The 19,640-nt window shown below is 44.4% G+C and overlaps 1 protein-coding gene across 16 annotated transcripts in view; it reads left to right on the forward strand.

Moving 5' to 3' along the window:
* Nucleotides 1-19,640, forward strand: part of ABLIM1 (actin binding LIM protein 1) — a 180,659-nt gene that overhangs the window by 19,690 nt on the left and 141,329 nt on the right. For 5 of the 16 annotated variants that reach the window (XM_075215610.1, XM_075215613.1, XM_075215612.1 and 2 more), the window contains exon 1: nt 17,699-18,133. The exons of 1 other annotated variant lie outside the window; for it this stretch is intronic. In XM_075215610.1, the coding sequence (XP_075071711.1) occupies nt 17,887-18,133 (247 nt within the window). In that variant the 5' untranslated portion in view covers nt 17,699-17,886. Of the gene's footprint in view, nt 1-8,962; nt 9,227-17,697; nt 18,134-19,640 lie in introns of those variants that run through there. 10 more of the 16 variants (XM_075215626.1, XM_075215616.1, XM_075215625.1 and 7 more) reach the window with 6 other exon arrangements.

Raw genomic sequence — 19,640 nt, forward strand, 5'->3', positions numbered from 1 at the left:
CACGTGATGTTATCATTAATTACATTATTAGGTCAGAATTATCAGTTCTCAGAAGCAGTATATTTAGGGTATGATGCAGAGTGGGACTTATGCCGGTTTGTGTGGCGCATCTTGTGTGACATCGGTCTGTGCTGGCCTTCAGAGTGGGTGTGTGTACTCCTGTGCCTGATTCTGGCACTTACACCCACCTGGGGAATGTGGGTCGGAGGGGGGAACGGGCATTCAGGGCAAATACAGGTCTTCTTTTAAGAGTATGTTACTTCCACTCCAACCCTGCTGTTCAGCTGTTTAATAAGTCTGACAGATGCTCCTCTTTATAAAACATTTTAAGTTGTGATATAATGATAGAGAAAATGTGTTATCATCCTGTTTATACAACAATGTACAGTTAGTGGTTTGTTTTATGTGACTGCTAATGCATATACAAAGGCTTAATCAATCTACAGTCACTAATAATAATTGTTTTTACCGAATTGGCACTTCTGAAACCTGCATAAATGGACCAGAGTCCATGCAACGACGCGTTTCACCTCTGCGGGAACGTGACTGTTGCACATGTACAGTTTAAAAAGACTAAATCAGTCTCTGCAAAAAAAAACATAACTACTGAAGTGTGCAGAGATGCAGGATTCTATAATAATAATAATTACTTATTAATTGTATCCAAGTTGGAAGTGTGAACTTTGTTCTATATAGAGATGCATTTGATGACACAATCTTCCTGCATCAGTGTAACAGTAGCCTCACTGTCCTACTCTGTGCTGCTGGGGTACCCTGCTCCTTCCATTATATAACTCTCAGTCTGTGACTTCCTGCTGCCTCCATTCCCCTCCTCACATCATGTCACTGCCCCTGTCACATGCCACCCTGTCCTCACTAACACATCACTCATCTCCTGATATACTCTGTGCTGCTGGGGAACCCTGCTCCTTCCATTATATAACTCTCAGTCTGTGACTTCCTGCTGCCTCCATTCCCCTCCTCACATCATGTCACTGCCCCTGTCACATACAGCCCTGTCCTCACTAACACATCACTGATCTCCTGATATACTCTGTACTGCTGCACACTCTGCTCCTTCCACTATATAACTCTCAGTCTGTGGCTTCATGCTGCCTCCATTATCCTCCTCACATCATGTCACTGCCCCTGTCACATACAGCCCTGTCCTCACTAACACATCACTGATCTCCTGATATACTCTGTGCTGCTGCACACTCTGCTCCTTCCACTATATAACTCTCAGTCTGTGGCTTCATGCTGCCTCCATTATCCTCCTCACATCATGTCACTGCCCCTGTCACATACAGCCCTGTCCTCACTAACACATCACTCATCTCCTGATATACTCTGTGCTGCTGGGGGACCCTGCTCCTTCCACTATATAACTCTCAGTCTGTGGCTTCATGCTGCCTCCATTATCCTCCTCACATCATGTCACTGCCCCTGTCACATACAGCCCTGTCCTCACTAACACATCACTCATCTCCTGATATACTCTGTGCTGCTGGGGGACCCTGCTCCTTCCACTATATAACTCTCAGTCTGTGGCTTCATGCTGCCTCCATTATCCTCCTCACATCATGTCACTGCCCCTGTCACATGCAGCCCTGTCCTCACTAACACATCACTCATCTCCTGATATAATCTGTGCTGCTGTTAACATTCTGATCATTTGATTGGCTACACATTGTTCTTTTCTGCCTACTTCAAAACCAAAGGCATCCAGGAGATGAAGATTAAATACAATCCGATGCTCAGGCCTCAGTTAAACACATCTTAAGACTTCTATGTTGCAGCAGATAGTGAATTGCACCATGTACTGTACACGTTCGTTTATTTAGATTTAGAGGTTGTATATTGGATGGTTACATAGTGCTATAAACTCATGTTTTCTATAAATATATAGTCTATAAATAGATTTACTTGTTAGAGCAAAATGACAGTCGGAGCAGCATGAAGAATCCTCTCTGCTCTCAGCCTACTCCTGACTTTGAAGACAGGTTATTGTGTCAGACATCAGTCTGTGTGTTCCCCCATGTACAAGGATCCTCAATAGGGGCACTCTCATTCATAACGTAACAGATCTGCATAGCTCATCTAGAGTAGATTGTACTCCGCTCCAGAACGGTGCCTCCAGGAGCCACAGAGTTATTCCAGGACCGGAGAGGCCGGTCCTCTTACAGATTCCAGGAGGATAATGAACTGTGTAATTGGGAACAGCTAATATCCTTGTGATATCACATTCCTGAGCCTCCAGGACTTTGGCACTGCCTGTGATTGTTCTTTCTGGATAGCGGGTGGATGGTGAGACCCGTATTCCTCATTGATCTGTTTCTGACCAAGAGACAGACGGACATTGCATGAGCCGCATTGAGTGTCATTACTCTACCTGTGTGTAGTATAATATAACGCTCTATGCTGGACTCCTGTATATCTGCTTTTATACTCTATAAGGGAGCATAAGTAGGCTGGATAAATATGACAGTCACTCCAGGCCCGTCTCCCAAAATAGGTCCACCAGAATTTGGAAGGGGGCTTTTCCCAGGCACGTTCTTTTGAAGAACAGGAAATATCAACCCACCCAACAGAAGACAGTGTTAGTCAATGCTAAACCCATAATAGTGTTGTTGGTGCAGTTGATCCATCGATTTGCAGAATTACTGAGTGTTATTTAAGACGGGTGCAGTAATATCACAGTCATCAGGTCAGTGATCACATTATGGTCATGTTCTCCACAAGCCTGACTAAACCGAGGCATCCGCACACATAAAGGTCATATATGTAACATGGGTGGAAGGAATATATGTCATGCATTATATTTTTATATGATGCAATTTTTTGAGGCTGCTTTATAGTCTTGTTACAGAAACATAGAATTTGACGGCATATAAGACCCCACTTGGCCCATCTAGTCTGCCCATTTTGTAGCCTATGATAACCTCAAACCCTATTTAATCCTTTGTTCTTTGTAAAGCTATCCTTATGTCTATCCCAAGCATGTTTAAATTGCTCTACTGTATTAGCCTCTACCACCTCTGATGGAGGCTATTCCACTTATCCACTACTCTTTCTGTGAAGTAGTTTCCTCTGAACCTACGTCCCCCCCAGTGTCAGTGCATGTCCTCATGTTCTAATACTTCTCTTCCTTTGTAGAATGTTTCCCTCCTGCACCTTGTTATAACCCTGGATATATATGAAAGTTTCAATCATGTCCCCCCTTTCCCTTCTCTGCTCCAAACTATACATATTAAGGTATTTTAGTCTTTCCGGGTAAGTTTTGTGCTGTAGACCATGCACCATTTTAGTTGCCCATCTTTGTACAGTCTGTAATGTATTTATATCCTTCTGAAGATACGGCCTCCAGAACTGAACACAGTATCTAGATAAGGCCGTACCAATGACCTATACAGTGGTATTATTACTTCTTTCTCTCTACTACTGATTCCTCTTCCTATGTAACCAAGCATCTGACTTGCCCTCCTCATTGCTTTGTTACATTACTGACCTGCCTGTAAGTCACCTGAAATATACTTAGTATTATTTTCAAACTTTTGAGAATTGATGGTCTCTGAAGAGAATACAAAAGGTTTAATTGTTTATTGAATTATGGAGAAACTTTGTTTGTCCCTTTTGAGGACTGAGGGTCTCCTAGGACAGCATCTTAATAATAATATTATTTTTATTATTATTATTATTATTATTATTATTATTATTATTATTATTATTATTATTCCTGCTCCTGTTCTGATACCAGCTCTGATTTAGACTGGCAATCCGAATTAGAAGGGGATACGTTGCCCATGTCAGAAAGAAAATTTTGACACTAGCGGGACGCCCTGTAAGTACAGCGTCCTCCTGCCGCGCTCGCCATGTCCGGTCGGCACTGCTTACAACGCTGGACTTTATGGAATACTCAGCATATATCTCACGTATTCCAGCTGGTGGGACAATGCCTGGGGACCAGTTTTATTGTCATGTTGCAGCTCCAGACCATGAATGTATTAATCACATAGTGCTCCGATGTATAGAAGGAACGGCCATACAGTCTTGTTATATCCAAAACGGATCTGCCCCTCTTATGTTAGTTTGTTGTATGTTCCAACCCTCTATGTACGGCTCTGCGTAACCCTTGTGGTGCCTTATAAATAAAAGATAATTATATATACTACAAATTGTCATTGCACCCTTCCTGTGTAGTATATAAGTATATACAGTATATTCATCTGCTATAGATAAGGTAGGATGATCATCTGTATTATTGAAGCTACGGTGATTGGACAGATTTTGGGTAATGTTGGTCTCCAGACTGTAGCGTATTATTCCAGACGGCTCTGAACCTCGACGTGTTAATGACAATCGTTACATCCACCTGGGGGACCCTCCGTATAATCAGCCTTGTGGCCCGTGTAACAAGTGTCGGCCGTGGTAACACTGATGGGGGGATGACCATATGCTCATTACACCGGGTCCGTACATTAGAGATCTGACGCTGGGAACAGCTGTTATCTGACATCTGCTGGAAGACGCTGCGACCGCGGACGCTGAGATCTGTTCAGTGAGACTTTATGTGTCAGTCTCCGGCCAGTGTCCAGGGCAGCGATGGGCAGCCTGCTACGCCTCAGGGGCCACAGTGTCCCTATGACCTTCAGCAGTGCCCCACATCACGCTGAATCTCAGTAATAACATAAACCAAACATTTAATCAAAGAGAGAGACTCCTATCTGTAATGATCAGCAGGTATTTTATACAGGTGTCACAGGGTATAACGCATCTGACGGTGAAGCAGGAAGGAGCTGGGGGCCGCAGGTGAAGACTATGTGGCCCCTGGGCTGCCTGTTGCCTATCAGTGGTGTAGAGTAAATGCCAAACGCCTCTGTGTCGCCATTATTGAAGGTGAGACCCGAGGGCTTCATACTTGGGGTCGTTTTTTTTGCTGTTTCCATGTCTTGGAAAATTGAATAGTCATTTTGTTTTATTTGTTTCTTTAATTTGTGTGTGTGTGTGTGTGTGTATATATGTGTATGTGTGTGCTATCTATCTATATCTATATATATATATATATATATATATACATACACAGTGAGAAGGACAGGGTGAAATCAACAGAACCTGGCCCGTTGTTCCCAAAATCCACTGAATCACTGATCCCTGTTACCTCACTGCAGTTTGAAATGCTTGTCTGGCAAATTTGAGCTCCATGTTGACACCCCCCTGCCACTTCGAGCTGTCGGTTGACGCCCCGCCCATTGCTTTGAGCTGTAGGTTTGGCGCCCCGCCCATTACTTTGAGCTGTAGATCGATGCCCCGCCCATTTGTACATGCCTTGGTGTGTAGTCCTTGAACAGTCTGAATAGTCAGAGGTGCCAGCATTGTAATGGACCATGGGGGGGCAACAGGTCCCTGTCCTCAGTAAAGAGGATAAACATTTAATAACGATATGCAAATAGCACAACTTGCAGTCGCATACTGCTCTCTAACCAGATATAACGGCCCATTTGTGACATTGTGGCCAGGAAGGTAAATGTTCCGTCCATCTACACCAGTGTTTCCCAACCCTAGTCCTCAAGTGCCCCTAACAGGACATGTTTTCCATATCTCTTTGCTGGAGCACAGGTGTATTCATTACTGACTGACACATTTTGAAAGATACATAGGGGGTATGATTATTTCATTTGTTACCTGTAAAACCTGCACTGTTAGGGGCCCTGAGGACTAGGATTGATCTAGACCCCCGCATGTCTCCAGCAGGGTTGCTCTGGATGTGTATTCTGGGGTATAATGTAATATTCTCACCTTTTGTGTTACAGAGTCTAATCCAGTTATATTCCTGACTCTCTGTCACTCCCCTCAGACCCTCCCCAGCAATGAGCAGACACTGCGGATCAATAGTCCTTAATGCCGCTGCTCGGAAGGGTGCAGCCTGGTCTGTGGATACATCCAGCTCTGACTCCTTCACTGCCAGGAGGATGGAGCTCTTACGGCTCTGTGATGAAATGTTACTTGGTTACACAGGTTGTCTGTTACGTTGTCTGCAAATTTGTCTGGCCCAGGTACCCAGGGGAGCTGTACATAACCGGGAAACAACTACAAGTCCCAGTACCGTCCGAGAAAATTGCTACGAACTGGCTTTGTACTGCTGGGGGCTGCAATTCCTATTTATAGGGGGCAAAATGCCTGATGTCCGGTAATATTCTAATGATAAATTGCTGCGCTATGTGAATGTTTTTAACTCTGCGATAAGCAGCAATAGAAGAACATAATTCTCAAAATGCAGCGATAAACAGGCCCACTAACCAATCAGAAACTGCTTTCTATAAAGCTGCCGTGCGGTAATGTCATCACATGCTGAGCGTTACCCAGGTTGTCTTACACATTCTAACGTGGGCTTTCCACAGACGTTGGCCTGGCACTCTTACTTGGAGTAGTGGAGAACTTGCATCTTTATTTGACGACTGTTGTTATTCTATGTTTTTTTAAGTCCATCTCATTAAATTGGAGACCACCCAAATAACCCTGCTCGCTGGATACGGTGACTCCGTCCGTTCTATAAACATGACATATGCCTCCCGTAGCCGCTACCACGCGTTCCGCAAGCCTCCGAGCTGTGGACAAATTCTTCCACGTCAACAGGATAATTAAACTGACTGCAGACCAGAAAGAAGCCGGAGCTGCTTGTGTGCGAATGATGCATGAAATTATGTCATCTTATTAACGTGTTTTAGCTTAATGATTGTTTAAATAAAGCAAAGTTATATGAATGAGCCTCTGCATAATACAACTCAAACCATCATCATATCAGTCTGCTCCAACTCTCCTCTCACGTTTGTCATTATCCTGTAACGCAATCTGCAGAATCACTGATAGACTTTACTCCAACTAATAAATAGAGAATATATTTGTGTCGCGACGTGATCCTAAATGACTCAACCTAAAATCGGTCTCAGGGGCTGGCTGGCAAATGAAGTCCATTGACCAAGCCCATGGTAGCCCACTGTGGGACCGGCCCGCGTGGGGAAGATGCCCCCCTGCCCCCTCTGCCCCTGGTCAGCTTGATGTAAAACAGGGCTGCATGGCCAGTGTGAGCCTGAAGTACCTAAATCCTTCATAATACAATGACAACTCTTCTCTGTGTTACACGAGTCTGTTTCAAGACTATGGGGCAGATTCATTTGGCAGCGAGGTCCTGCTGGACATCGCCGCAATTTCTGGCTGCGCACATTAAATCTCTGCCCTTGTATCTCTATGGGACGTAACAGTAAATGACTCCGCGGACTGTTCCGGGGAAACATTGCGTCACCTCGCGCTGAATCCAATCTTCCCTATAAATAAAGCATATATATCAAAGGGTGAATGTAAGCAGATTACATTGGGGGATTGTGTCCAAAATGTAAGAGACTGGAAGCAGCTTTATATAATACAGGTTAACCCGTGCATGATACTCATGCATTCTAGTCAAATCAAGCTACTTAAGGTGTTAAAAAGGTTCTTGTCAGGCATTTGGGCCATAGCCCAGGCCTCAACCACCAACCACTCCCCACTGTCACCCCCGGCAACCACCAACCACTCCCAACTGTCACCCCCGGCAACCACCAACCACTCCCCACTGTCACCCCCGGCAACCACCAACCACTCCCAACTGTCACTTCTCCTTCAAGAAATATATATATATTTTTTTTAAATCTTTATAAACACTTTTAACAATTAACAAATTAAAAACATCTTAGTATACCAAATTTCAGCCCTTTCTGAATTTTTTTTCCCACACACACTAAGAATTTAGTAGGGCAGCTTGGTTTTATTTTTTCCACACACACAGACAGACTAACACACGCCACTAAGCATTTATATTATAGATCTTAAGAAGCTGCAGTAAGATTACTAAATTAGGTGCATATTCAATTAGCCGCAATATTTCTCCGATCATCGCGTTTGCGCATGTTTTCCAGTACTTCGGTACCTCAACATCACAGATTTCTCTTCGCACCCCTATCGGAGAAATCTGCAATGTCATATCTCCACGGAGTGCCTTCACAACTATCCCTAAGGCTCTCAGCGGCTAATTGAATATGACCCATGGAATTCAATAGTTGCTTTTATCAATAATAGTTTTAAAGTCAAAGAAAGATCTTGTATTTTCTGACCTTTAATATTGTCAGATTTACCAACTAATATAAAACCAATATTGAGGATAATAATTACTGTGGCTCAAAAAAAAATTATATTACCACAACAGTCTCTTTCTCCTCCACAACTAGCTGTGGTCCTGTCAGAATGATTAGAAACGTTTTATTTCCATAGGGGAACTACTCTCCCAGACATAGAAATGGAGTTAAAATATTTAGATAAAATGATATCCATATATAGACGCTAAGTGACAGTATACCAGATAACATTATGAAGATATGTAATGCAACTGATCCATTAAATCCATTATCCTGTAGCAGGAGGTGATGACTGCAATTAGAATTGGCGGAAGTATGTATATTAATAATATTGCAGTTCAGTATAAATTGTGTTTCATCGAGCGCATTTCAAAGCTCCAAATGATCAAGGAAACGCAACATCTGTCCACAGCGCCAGGCGAAGATCACAACTTTTGTTGCAGAAAGTTCTGACTTTGAACGTTGTCATTAATAGCGGAGGAAACAGACTCCTGGTATTGAGTTTGTCCGTTTGACTTATTGCTTCTCCTTAAGTGATTCTTCTCCTTAGAGCTCGGTGTGAAGTAATTAAGTCTGCATCATCTTTTTGCATTAAGTGCTTCAGTGCCATGCAAGGCTGTGCTGCGACTTGTCTGGGTAAGAGATGGAGATCAGCCTGGAGTCTCAAACTGACTTCTCCCTGATCAATCACTGGTGTCCCTGCGAAGTTTGGCAGCTGCAGTGACCACACTGCGCTTGTATTGAGCGTTTGCAGCAACGCCCGCTCACAGTGAGCGTGGCACGGCAGCTAACATGAGATCTGCGTGAGGCTATTGAACGTCTGCTATGTATTAGTCCTTAAAGTGGATTTACAAGGTTGAAGACTCAGCAGATTTCATTCAGCTTTTCAATTATTAATGACCCCAGACCAGAAACTAGAAAGAAGAGCTCTGCTTCAGTCAGTGTGAGGAGCATTCGGCCAGTCAGCAGGATGGCGGAGTACTGCCAGCTTGAGGAGGGGCAGCAGGATGATGGTCTATGCCAGTATGCCCAGAAGATCACGGCCTGCTTCGGAGTTAATGGTAAGAATCACAGGGCCCAGGCCTAAATTACAGCTCTAGTTACTGTGTTTGAGAGTGTCTAAGTTGTTCAGGGATTTTTACTGACATTGCTCAAAGTTACAAATGTGCACTAACATTATAGCAACCAATCAAATGTTTCCTTTAATTTTCTAAATTGCACTAGAATGATAAAAGCTAATTGCTGATTGGAGTGGATGGATTTAATGCAGATTTGCACTAAATTCAAGAATTTGAAAGCTGTTCCCAAGGCTCCGTCGTCTAGTCCTCAAATGTCCTCTGAGAGGTGAATGCAGCGGAACCTATAACATTAATTGCACCTTTTAATTCTGTTGTGGTGTTCTTGTTCATTTTTTTGGGTTGAGGATATTATGCAGTAATGAAAACTGTGCAAGATGCAATATAGATCTCTTGGTTTAATAGTTTAAACTTGTCACTGTTTGTTTTCCACGTGTTTGGCTATGGGGCTGGATAAATAGAGGTTTTCTGGTTAATAATGTACAAGTTAATTTTGTTATAATATGTATGAAACTCCAGGATTGTTTTTAGTGTCTGTAGTGTGAATTTGATATACAGCAAATAGAATCTTCTATCACAAATTGAGCAAAGTTCCCGTTCCAAACAAACTATTATTTTCATTGAAAAATCAGAGCGGACGCTGTGCATCTTTCCCGGAGTTCAGTCTGAGATGTAAAGAAAGTTTATTGAATCAGCATTTATTACATTAATCTTCCAGATGTTGCAATGAATAGCTGAGCAGTCAGCATTATGGTTAATGAGAGAACAGACAGCTCCGGTATCCTGCTGGTGTATGAGCTGATCACATATTACTATATGATGCTGAATGGACTCCTCTCCCTATCTCCGGGAATTGGAATTACAGAGAGAGTTTGCCGGACCAGGACGGCACCCTGGACAGAGATGACTATTGATCAGATCATCTAATATTAGTTTGTTCAGTATCATCTCTGTCATTGTTCTGCATTGCAGATTTCTATATCAGTGATGGGTAAAAGCCAAGATCTCTTCATACTGCCCCACCCGTCCACTGGCAGCAACCAGATATCAAAGTTGTACATTCAGTCATGTGAAAAAGAAAGTACGCCCCTTCCAAATCTGTGTTATTATATATCAGGACATCACAATCATCTAGTGCCCAAGTCCTAAAATGTGATCTCATGTCATATAGCCCACACCGGGTTTTACAGTTATGGAAAACAACGAGTGATACAGAACGGTCATAGTAACAGTGAAACATTACAGTGATTTGTGAGCACTAAGTATTAATATCCAGCAATGAAACAAATAATGACTGGGGAACATCTCCGGGGTTGGTCGTCGGGAGACAGTGTTTTGCAAATAGATAAATATAATTTTACTATATAGGGATCTATATAGAGATAGTAGGGGCAGCTGACTTTTTTTTTTTTTGGGTGGGATGTTGAACAGGGAGCCTAAAAGAGGACGGGGGTATTCTTTAGTCCACAGTGAGTATTAAAAGTTGCGGATTGACTATATCCAGGTAACGTACACAGATAGGGGCACATTTATCAATCTTCTCATAAAGTGAAAAATAGTTTTCAATCCTTATCACATTGATAAGGATTGAACTATTTCTCAAATTTATGAAAAACGGATCACAGAAACAGCAGTTCCGATAAACTGCTGTTTCTGTGATTAAAAAAATTCATACTTACCCCCCTCTCCGGGACGCGCTGTCTCCGGATCTCCTCCAGGTGTCCTTCGCTCCTCTTCATACATCAATAGCGCATGTCCAGTTCGAAGAACTGCACATGCGCACAAACATCTCCCCTCGGTCTCTGCAACTATCGTTGCAGAGAGCGAGCGGTGAGTGACAGGGAGGGATCATGTGATCCCTCCACACATGCGCTGTCCAGCTCTGCTCTTCGGAGCAGAGCTGACAGCACTGAAATGTTTAATTTATGATAATGTGCACCAGCTTCAGCTGAGGTACGTTAACATGACAAGTTTCAGGGAAATATTTTTTTTCGGAACTTGTTAGATTGTGGCCGGGAGCAGTCACCATACTGTAGAATGGTGACTGCTCCCAAAAACGAAAAGGAATGCAAAGCAGCAGATATCCACGATATCTGCTGCGATGCACCTTTGTTAAATATGCGGGACACACAGTGGGACATGTATATTACAGTAAGTGCACAATAGTGCACTATCATTATTTGTTAAATATGCCCCCTAGAGAGGGACCAAAGAGAAGGTGAAGTGGATTAATTTATTAGCATTTATAACTGCTTTCACATAAAAGCCGGTTATTTGAGCCCAGTGCCCCGACCTCCATATAACAGCAGACGCTTGGGCAGTTCTGTCTGAAGCAGTCACCACGACGAGGACTAAAGACGTCTGCGATGTTCTGTGAAGCAATTGTTGTCGCGTACCCCTCCTGGTGAGAGTAGATGTCGCCTCCAAGCATCGGTGCCCGCCGTTGGAGGAGTGATCATCTTACTGTTACTTTACAAGCGCTAGACGCCCTCCAGCCCTGTGCGCTCTCTCCTGCTTGTTTTAGCTCCAATTGCCTGGTGCTGCTGCTGATGTCTTAAGTACATTTGCTGATCAGCCAGATCCTTGAATGTTGGGTCCCTATATGGAAAAGAGATGGGTACTATTCACCTGCTAGGAAGCCGAGCAACGAGTCGGCACCCCAGCCAGCCCTGACATTAAATCAATAGCACCCAGATTTATTAATTAAATTATATATCATTACCAGTTAATAAATAGAAAGTGTCTTAGGCACATATAAGTGATTATTTGAGGTACGTGAGATATTAAGTGAAATATGCAAGTGGTATAAGGAGGGGGCTGGTTATTACCTGTATAAGAGGTGCATGGGCGGGATATCTTTCTATGCTCGCTAGAGGATGGGTGAATAACCTGCAATACGCCGTCACAGTTGTAATAGAAGACAGAATGTTGCTGAAAAGGAGGACAGTTTGTTTGATGATAAGCAGTTGGTGTATACTGTATTAATGACTGTAAATGCCAAAATATACACAGCAATGATAGTGGTTAAATCTTACCAAATAAATGTCAATTTGAAAACAAGTATTGGGTTAACTGAAAATAAAAAATAAACATAAAAGTAAAGTGGATGAAAGGATATAAAATTGAAAGCAGTGATGTCACAACCCAGCTTGAACAGACTACAACGTCTGAGGATCCTGCATTAGGAGTGGTATATTATTCATACACACTTCCCAACATTTCAGTCCCTAAGAGCGGGACAGGGGGCGTGGTTACGTAGTAACAGGGGCATGGCCACACGCCCAGTGAGCTGGCTAGCGCTGTACATCACTAGGCTGCCCATTAAAAGTCCCTCTCTGACCGCTGCTCTGCAATGCAGGAAGATAACTCCCAAGGTTCCCACCCAGCTCTAAAATCAGGACTGTCACACCAAAATCTGGACAGTTGAAAGGTATTTTCATAAAAACCTAACTCCATGGTTGCCTACCCTCCTGAATTTCCTGGAGACTCCTGAATTTCTGGGAGTCCTCCTGGACTCCCAAGAGAGCCGGTTCCTAAATACCACTATATTAAAGCGGTAGGGGTAAGGCTTATGACGCAAATTCTGCATCATTGTAGCCTCGCCCCTGCTGTGATTGGATAGGAACTGATGGCCGTTTAGGGGACGGGGCCAAATGATGTGACCTGTCGGGTCCTGCCCCCAACACACCCACCTCACCCCCACCTCCGGAGCACCTCTTGCCAAAGTTGGCAAGTATGCATAATTCCCCTGACTGACCCTGTACTATACACTTTAATGTGGTTTTGCGTTTTCAGTTGTAACTTGCTGCTGTGGTTCCAATGCTAATGACTGAGTAACATGTATCCTGTTTTATAGCCAAATAGTGACATCTTGAAGGAGATACAGCGGGTCTGATTCATGTTTTGCGTGCTATATCTTGCATGAAATAGCTCTGCGCAATGCTCAGAAACAGACCTTACGCCAATGATGCAAATGACACGAGTTGAAGGGCAGAACGGGGTTGGGAATAGGCGGACGAATGCAGGCAATGTCCAGTAAGGGTGCGCCAAAGGAGAGTGGTTCTAGGTCCTAGGTTTCTTGTTGGTACACTCGGTTTCAGTTGTATCATTTGCACCAGCTACAGATGAGATGTAAGTGCCGCCTGATAGTGATGACTGACACGGTTTAGTCACCAGCTAGCACAGAACAGGGGTATGTAAGTAACATAGGCTATAAAACACATTGGGCCTGATTAAGGAAAGTAAGGCAAAGAAAGGAGTACGTTTTTATCTGGACAAACCATGTTACAATGTAATATTTTGCACATAAGATAAATACTGGCTGTGTTTTTCATGTAACACACAAATACTTGATAGATTTGTGAGGGCGACACTCCCGAGGAACGCCTTGGAGAGTCCCCTGAAACACCTCTGGGACCGCCAGGCAACCTTGCTGGAGCCCAGACCAGACACCCCAATGGAACCGTGGACGACCGTGACAAACCCCGGAACTCCCAGGCACTGCCCCAGTGGAACCGCGGAACGCCCTGACCGCCCCCGGAACTCAGAAGGGCTGTGCTACACCACTCCCAAGGCGCTAAGGGAAACCCTGTTCTCCGTCAGCCCGCGAAGGAGTCGTGCCACACCGCCACCCAAGGGCCCGTCCTACCTCGAGTCTACACGGAGGGGGAAGGGAAGGTGGTAGACAGTACTTACCGGCTTGGGAGACCCTACGCAGTCCGTCTCCCTGGGGTGGTACGAGACTCGCCCCAATTGCCCCTTCCAAGCCGTACGCACGGCCAGGAGACGAGTCAAGCGCCACCCAGCGATTAATCCCGACACACCGCCTTCCGACCCCTACGGAAAGAACACAACACACCCCTACCACTCACGGGCCGGTGCACGGAAGGAGGCACCACCTACTTCCCCGTGCAATCCCGCACACAACAGTATAATTCCCCAACACCAATATAATTCCCAATACAACAATACAATATCAATGCAGAGTACAATCCCCAATACAATATCAATGCAGGATACACCCGTAGAAGGTCCTACCGTACTCTACCGAAAGGAGGGTACTGAGCAAGGTGAGGGGGGGGATGAAGCCAAGCTCCTACCTCCTAAGGCCTGAGAGGATCTAGGGCCTAGTGCCCTGTGGGGGAGTCAAGCTCCTACCTTAGAAGGCCTAAGGCCTGAGGGGACCTAGGGCCTAGAAGGGGACACGCGGCTTAGCTGTAATCCCCTACTGCGGGTTACCTAGTTGGAGGGCGGACCTAAAGCGCGAAGGTAGAAGGCCTTGGGCCCGGGCGAAGAGAGAGTGATAGAATGCGGGCGTGGGCCCGGAAGAGGTGGTCCCCACTGGGGTCTTACCTGGTCTGGGTCCTCCACTCGCGACGTCCGCGTAGCTCCTCTTTGGTCCTCCTAGTCCTGGCCGCCCGGACTCACTGCTGGCGATATCTGCTGCGGCTGCTACTCCGGATGGCTCTCTGGTTACTCCTGCTGATGCGGCTGTTACTTCTCGCGCTGCTCTCCTGGATCCTGTCCACTTTAGCTCTGCTGACCACCGTACTGCCTTCCCACCACGTGGGCGCTTCCTATATCCCTTGGCGGGTCGCCCGCCGATGACGTCATCCCGGCCGGGAGCCGTGATTGGCTCGCGGCCGGGAGCTGCGATTGGCTGCTGGTCGTTCCATGCGGCCAGCGTGTCCACAGATTTATTTTTTACACTGAAATGTAAAGTTGATCTTGGACATCCTTCCCCAACTATAAATCTGCCCCACATTTTAAATTTACATCTCCCTCCAATGCAACATGGTTTTGCCAAGGTGCAAAGTTACTCCTTTTTTTTGCTTTGCTCTCCTTAATGACTCAGGCCCATTGTATGTACAGTACGCATTAAGAACATCTACATGTATGTAATTAATGTAAAATAAAAACAACCATATTTTTATTAATGATTATACTGTTTAGAGATTATTTTAGAGATTTAGAGTTAATTTATTTTATAATATAACTTTTTTTTTGTATGTGTTCTGATGTCACCTTATATTGCTCATGTGTGTATCCTGCACTGATAACATACGGTCACTACAGTGGATTACACCCAGATCCAAATTGAAATTTATCTTGAGATCCGCTTGATTAGAATATGGTTAGAATTACGCTTATGTGTTTGTGCTCTGATTTCAGTATGTATAGAGAGTCTCTTTATATTAGAGTGTCATAGAGGAAAATGTGAGGCCGTCTCTCTGGCAGGATAATGATCCTTAGAACAGTAGCTAATCTACAACTACATTGGTGGCAAAGAAAAGAATCCACATGATGGACACATGGTAGTCCGGACCTCCACCCAGCGAGAGGTTCTGTTGGGACTTTTAGAGAGCTGTAGGTAGATGAATGCCCTCGAGCATCAACGCACACATGTATGCACACGTAGGGCCGCCCACCAACACCCCCTGACGCAATTTGCGCATGTTCTGCTCAGACATACCCGGTGCCTATTCCGATCCCTGTGCTGTTCAAAGCGGGGAATCTGTTGCTAAGGGGCAGGCCCCAATGCTGGAAAAAATACTTTTAAATAAAAGTATATTTATAAATCTGACTCCCGTTACATTGATACATGAACTGTTTGCTATGTGGGTGTAAATACATAAGTAAAATAACTAATTGGATCATCATCACACTTTTCTTACAAGGATGTGAATGGGGATTGGCTGTGGCATAGTAACATGCATTGCGGTGCAATACAATCTGCTCCATCTGTATAGGTAACTGCTCCATCTGTATACATCTGCTCCATCTGTATAGGTAACTGCTCCATCTGTATAGATATCTGCTCCATCTGTATAGGTAACTGCTCCATCTGTATACATCTGCTCCATCTGTATAGGTAACTGCTCCATCTGAATAGATGTCTAGCTGCTCCATCTGTATAGGTAACTGCTCCATCTGTATAGATATCTGCTCCATCTGTATACATCTGCTCCATCTGAATAGATGTCTAGCTGCTCCATCTGTATAGGTAACTGCTCCATCTGTATACATCTGCTCCATCTGTATAGGTAACTGCTCCATCTGTATAGATAACTACTCCATCTGAATAGATGTCTAGCTGCTCCATCTGCAGAGATAACTGCTCCATCTGTATAGATAACTGCTCCATCTGCAGCGATTACTGCTCCATCTGTATATATCTGCTCCATCTGTATAGGTAACTGCTCCATCTGAATAGATGTCTAGCTGCTCCATCTGTATAGGTATCTGCTCCATCTGCAGCGATAACTGCTCCATCTGTAGAGATATCTATCTGCTCCATCTATATAGGTAACTGCTCCATCTGCATATACATGTAACTGCTCCATCTGTATAGGTAACTGCTCCATCTGTATATATAATGGCTCCATCTGTATAGGTATCTAGCTGCTCCATCTGTATATAACTGCTCCATCTGTATATATAATGGCTCCATCTGTATAGGTATCTAGCTGCTCCATCTGTATATAACTGCTCCATCTGTATATATCTGCTCCATCTGAATAGATGTCTAACTGCTCCATCTGTAAAGATAACTGCTCCATCTGTATAGATATCTGCTCCATCTGTATAGATATCTGCTCCATCTGTATAGATATCTGCTCCATCTGTATATAACTGCTCCATCTGTATAGATATCTGCTCCATCTGTATATAACTGCTCCATCTGTATATAACTGCTCCATCTGTATAGATATCTGCTCCATCTGTATAGATATCTGCTCCATCTGTATATAACTGCTCCATCTGTATAGATATCTGCTCCATCTGTATATAACTGCTCCATCTGTATATAACTGCTCCATCTGTATAGATATCTGCTCCATCTGTATAGATATCTGCTCCATCTGTATATATCTGCTCCATCTGAATAGATGTTTAGCTGCTCCATCTGCAGAGATAACTGCTCCATCTGTATAGATATCTGCTCCATCTGTATATATCTGCTCCATCTGTATAGATATCTACTCCATCTGTATAGATATCTGCTCCATCTGTATATATCTGCTCCATCTGTATAGGTATCTGCTCCATCTGTTTGGGTAACCATGTAATTGCACGTGAGAAGTGATTATTTTTGCAGTGCAGCCACTTCACAGAGATCTGTTTTAATCAATCTGCAATCAGTTCTAGATTTTCCTGTGTAGGTTTGTGAAATCCTTGGCCGGATTATCTACACAGATGTGTCCTGTGCTCTGTCGGTGTCTAAATCCCTCTTCAGGGATATCATTTTTTTAAGATGTTTGTAACTAATCCTCTTACTTAGCTTTACCTATATCCAGACTTCCCTGGAATCAGAAGCCCCTGAACAGGACAAGAGAGGGGGGATCTCCCGCCGCTCCGTCACAGTGACAAATTGTTGCTGAAGATGAGGTTATGTGGTCAGCTGACCCGGCCTTTGCCGGTAATCTCCTGCTGGTAATCCCGGCAAGTCTATCTTAATCTCCCCCAGCGAGGAGACAAGACACAGCCGGAGGCATCTTCCCAGATCCCAGAGAGCTGCGACAGGAGTCATCGGTGTCCAATTGCCGGAATGTGACCATGTGGATGGTGTAGAGTGGGAACATAGCCACATGGTTGTTCTGTGACTTGCAGTTCACTTGGTGAGGGCACAGGTACAGCTCTCTGCCATGCCATCCTTCCCCAGGAGTCTGAACGCCCTAGGCAGGCTCTGCTCCTCCGGACACAGCAAGGATGTCCCGTCCAGCAAGAACAAGCCTGGGAACGCCGTAAAGCGGATGTCAATCATAGAGGACGGGGAGATTGCAGAGGTTTTATATCTCATCCCGAAGCAGAGCCTACTGCAACATATACCGTACATCAACCCGGATGATTACTACCTGTGCGAGGAGCTGAGCAGCATTCCCACAGGATTGGGTGAGTGTGTGGTCACCCTGGGGGTCCACCTTCAGGTGACTTTAAAAGATTACTTTCTACAGGCTCCTGTGCGACTTTTGCTAGACACGGTGCTCTATAGCTTTATTCTGTGCATTTTAGCTATGTATTTATACCATCAGGCAGATGGTCTCTCAGAGCTGTTGTTTCACAGGGCATTGGAAACAAACAATCCTGACTGGATTGGTGACTACGAACAGGGACCCATAAAGCAATGCGTTTAGCACGAGGGCGCGCATAGTACAACAAATCAAAGTCATGTGTAGGTGGAAATCCCCCTTTTAATTGCGTGCTGTTTTTTTAAACGGTGTCACCTAAATATTGAAGCCTGGCTGAGTGACACGACAAAAAGCCACTTGGTTGGCTCACATTCAGTGTCAGATCCCGTGTAGTCTGTATGTCATGTAAACGCACACAGTCCATGGGTGATGGGATGTAATTGACGCAGCATGGTGGCTCAGTGGTTAGTATTGCGCCTCACAGCACTGTGGTCGTGAGATCACTTCCTGATCAGGTTCATATCTGGGAGGAGTTTGTATATTCTCAAGTTTGAGTTGGTTTCTTAAAGTTGCTCCGGTTTCCTCCCACATTCCAAAATATACTAGTAGGGCAACTGGCTGCTGATAAAATGAATGTGTGTGTGTGTGTGTGTGTGTGCAATTTAGACTGTAAGCTCCCATGAGGCAGGGACTGATGTGTGTAACAAATATTCTCTGTACAGCGCTGCAGAATTGGTGGCGCTATATAAATAAATGGGGATAATGATGAAATGATTAGGAGACCAATTCTCAGGCTCTCTCCTGAATCCTGCACGGAAGGGGGGAGGGGTCTTTCCTGTGCAGATGAGCATCATGGTCACTCTCAGAATTATTTTTGTGTGGTAGATCCCCCGGGAGACGTCAGATATCTGGGCCTCCTGTATGTCCAGGGCAGCAAATCCTGCAGCTGCTGAGAAAGTTTATAATAGACTAAAATAAAATCAGATCCTGTTTCCTCCCCGTGGGTTTACCAGACATTAGAATCTCTACAGCAATCCGGACACATTCCAGTTCTCCACGGACACTGTCTACCTGTGTCCTGTGTAACATTGTACCCACCAAGATCTGCCCTAAACTCTACCTGACACTGATCACACCTTTACCTAAACATCATATATGCAGAACATCATCGTCATCAACAACATTTATTTATATAGCACCAGCATATTCCAGAGCGTATTACGATTTGGAACACACAGTAATAAAACAATACAGGGTAATACAGACAGAGGTAAGAGGGTACTGCTCACAGCTTACACTCTATAGGACAATGGGAGTTAGATACATGAGGGTAAGTGCTGCATATTACATATTGTATATGGGTCTAACCAGTTTGCAAAAGTAAAAAGTGCTCAGCGGTCTGTGTGATCAGTAACACAGCAATGTTGGTCAGAGAGTTGTTGTCTTGTGTTAGCTGTGTAAAGGGGGAATATCGTGTACCCTTAAATAAA

The sequence above is a fragment of the Mixophyes fleayi genome, chromosome 6 (assembly GCF_038048845.1).
Source record: "Mixophyes fleayi isolate aMixFle1 chromosome 6, aMixFle1.hap1, whole genome shotgun sequence".
Lineage (NCBI taxonomy): Eukaryota > Metazoa > Chordata > Amphibia > Anura > Limnodynastidae > Mixophyes > Mixophyes fleayi.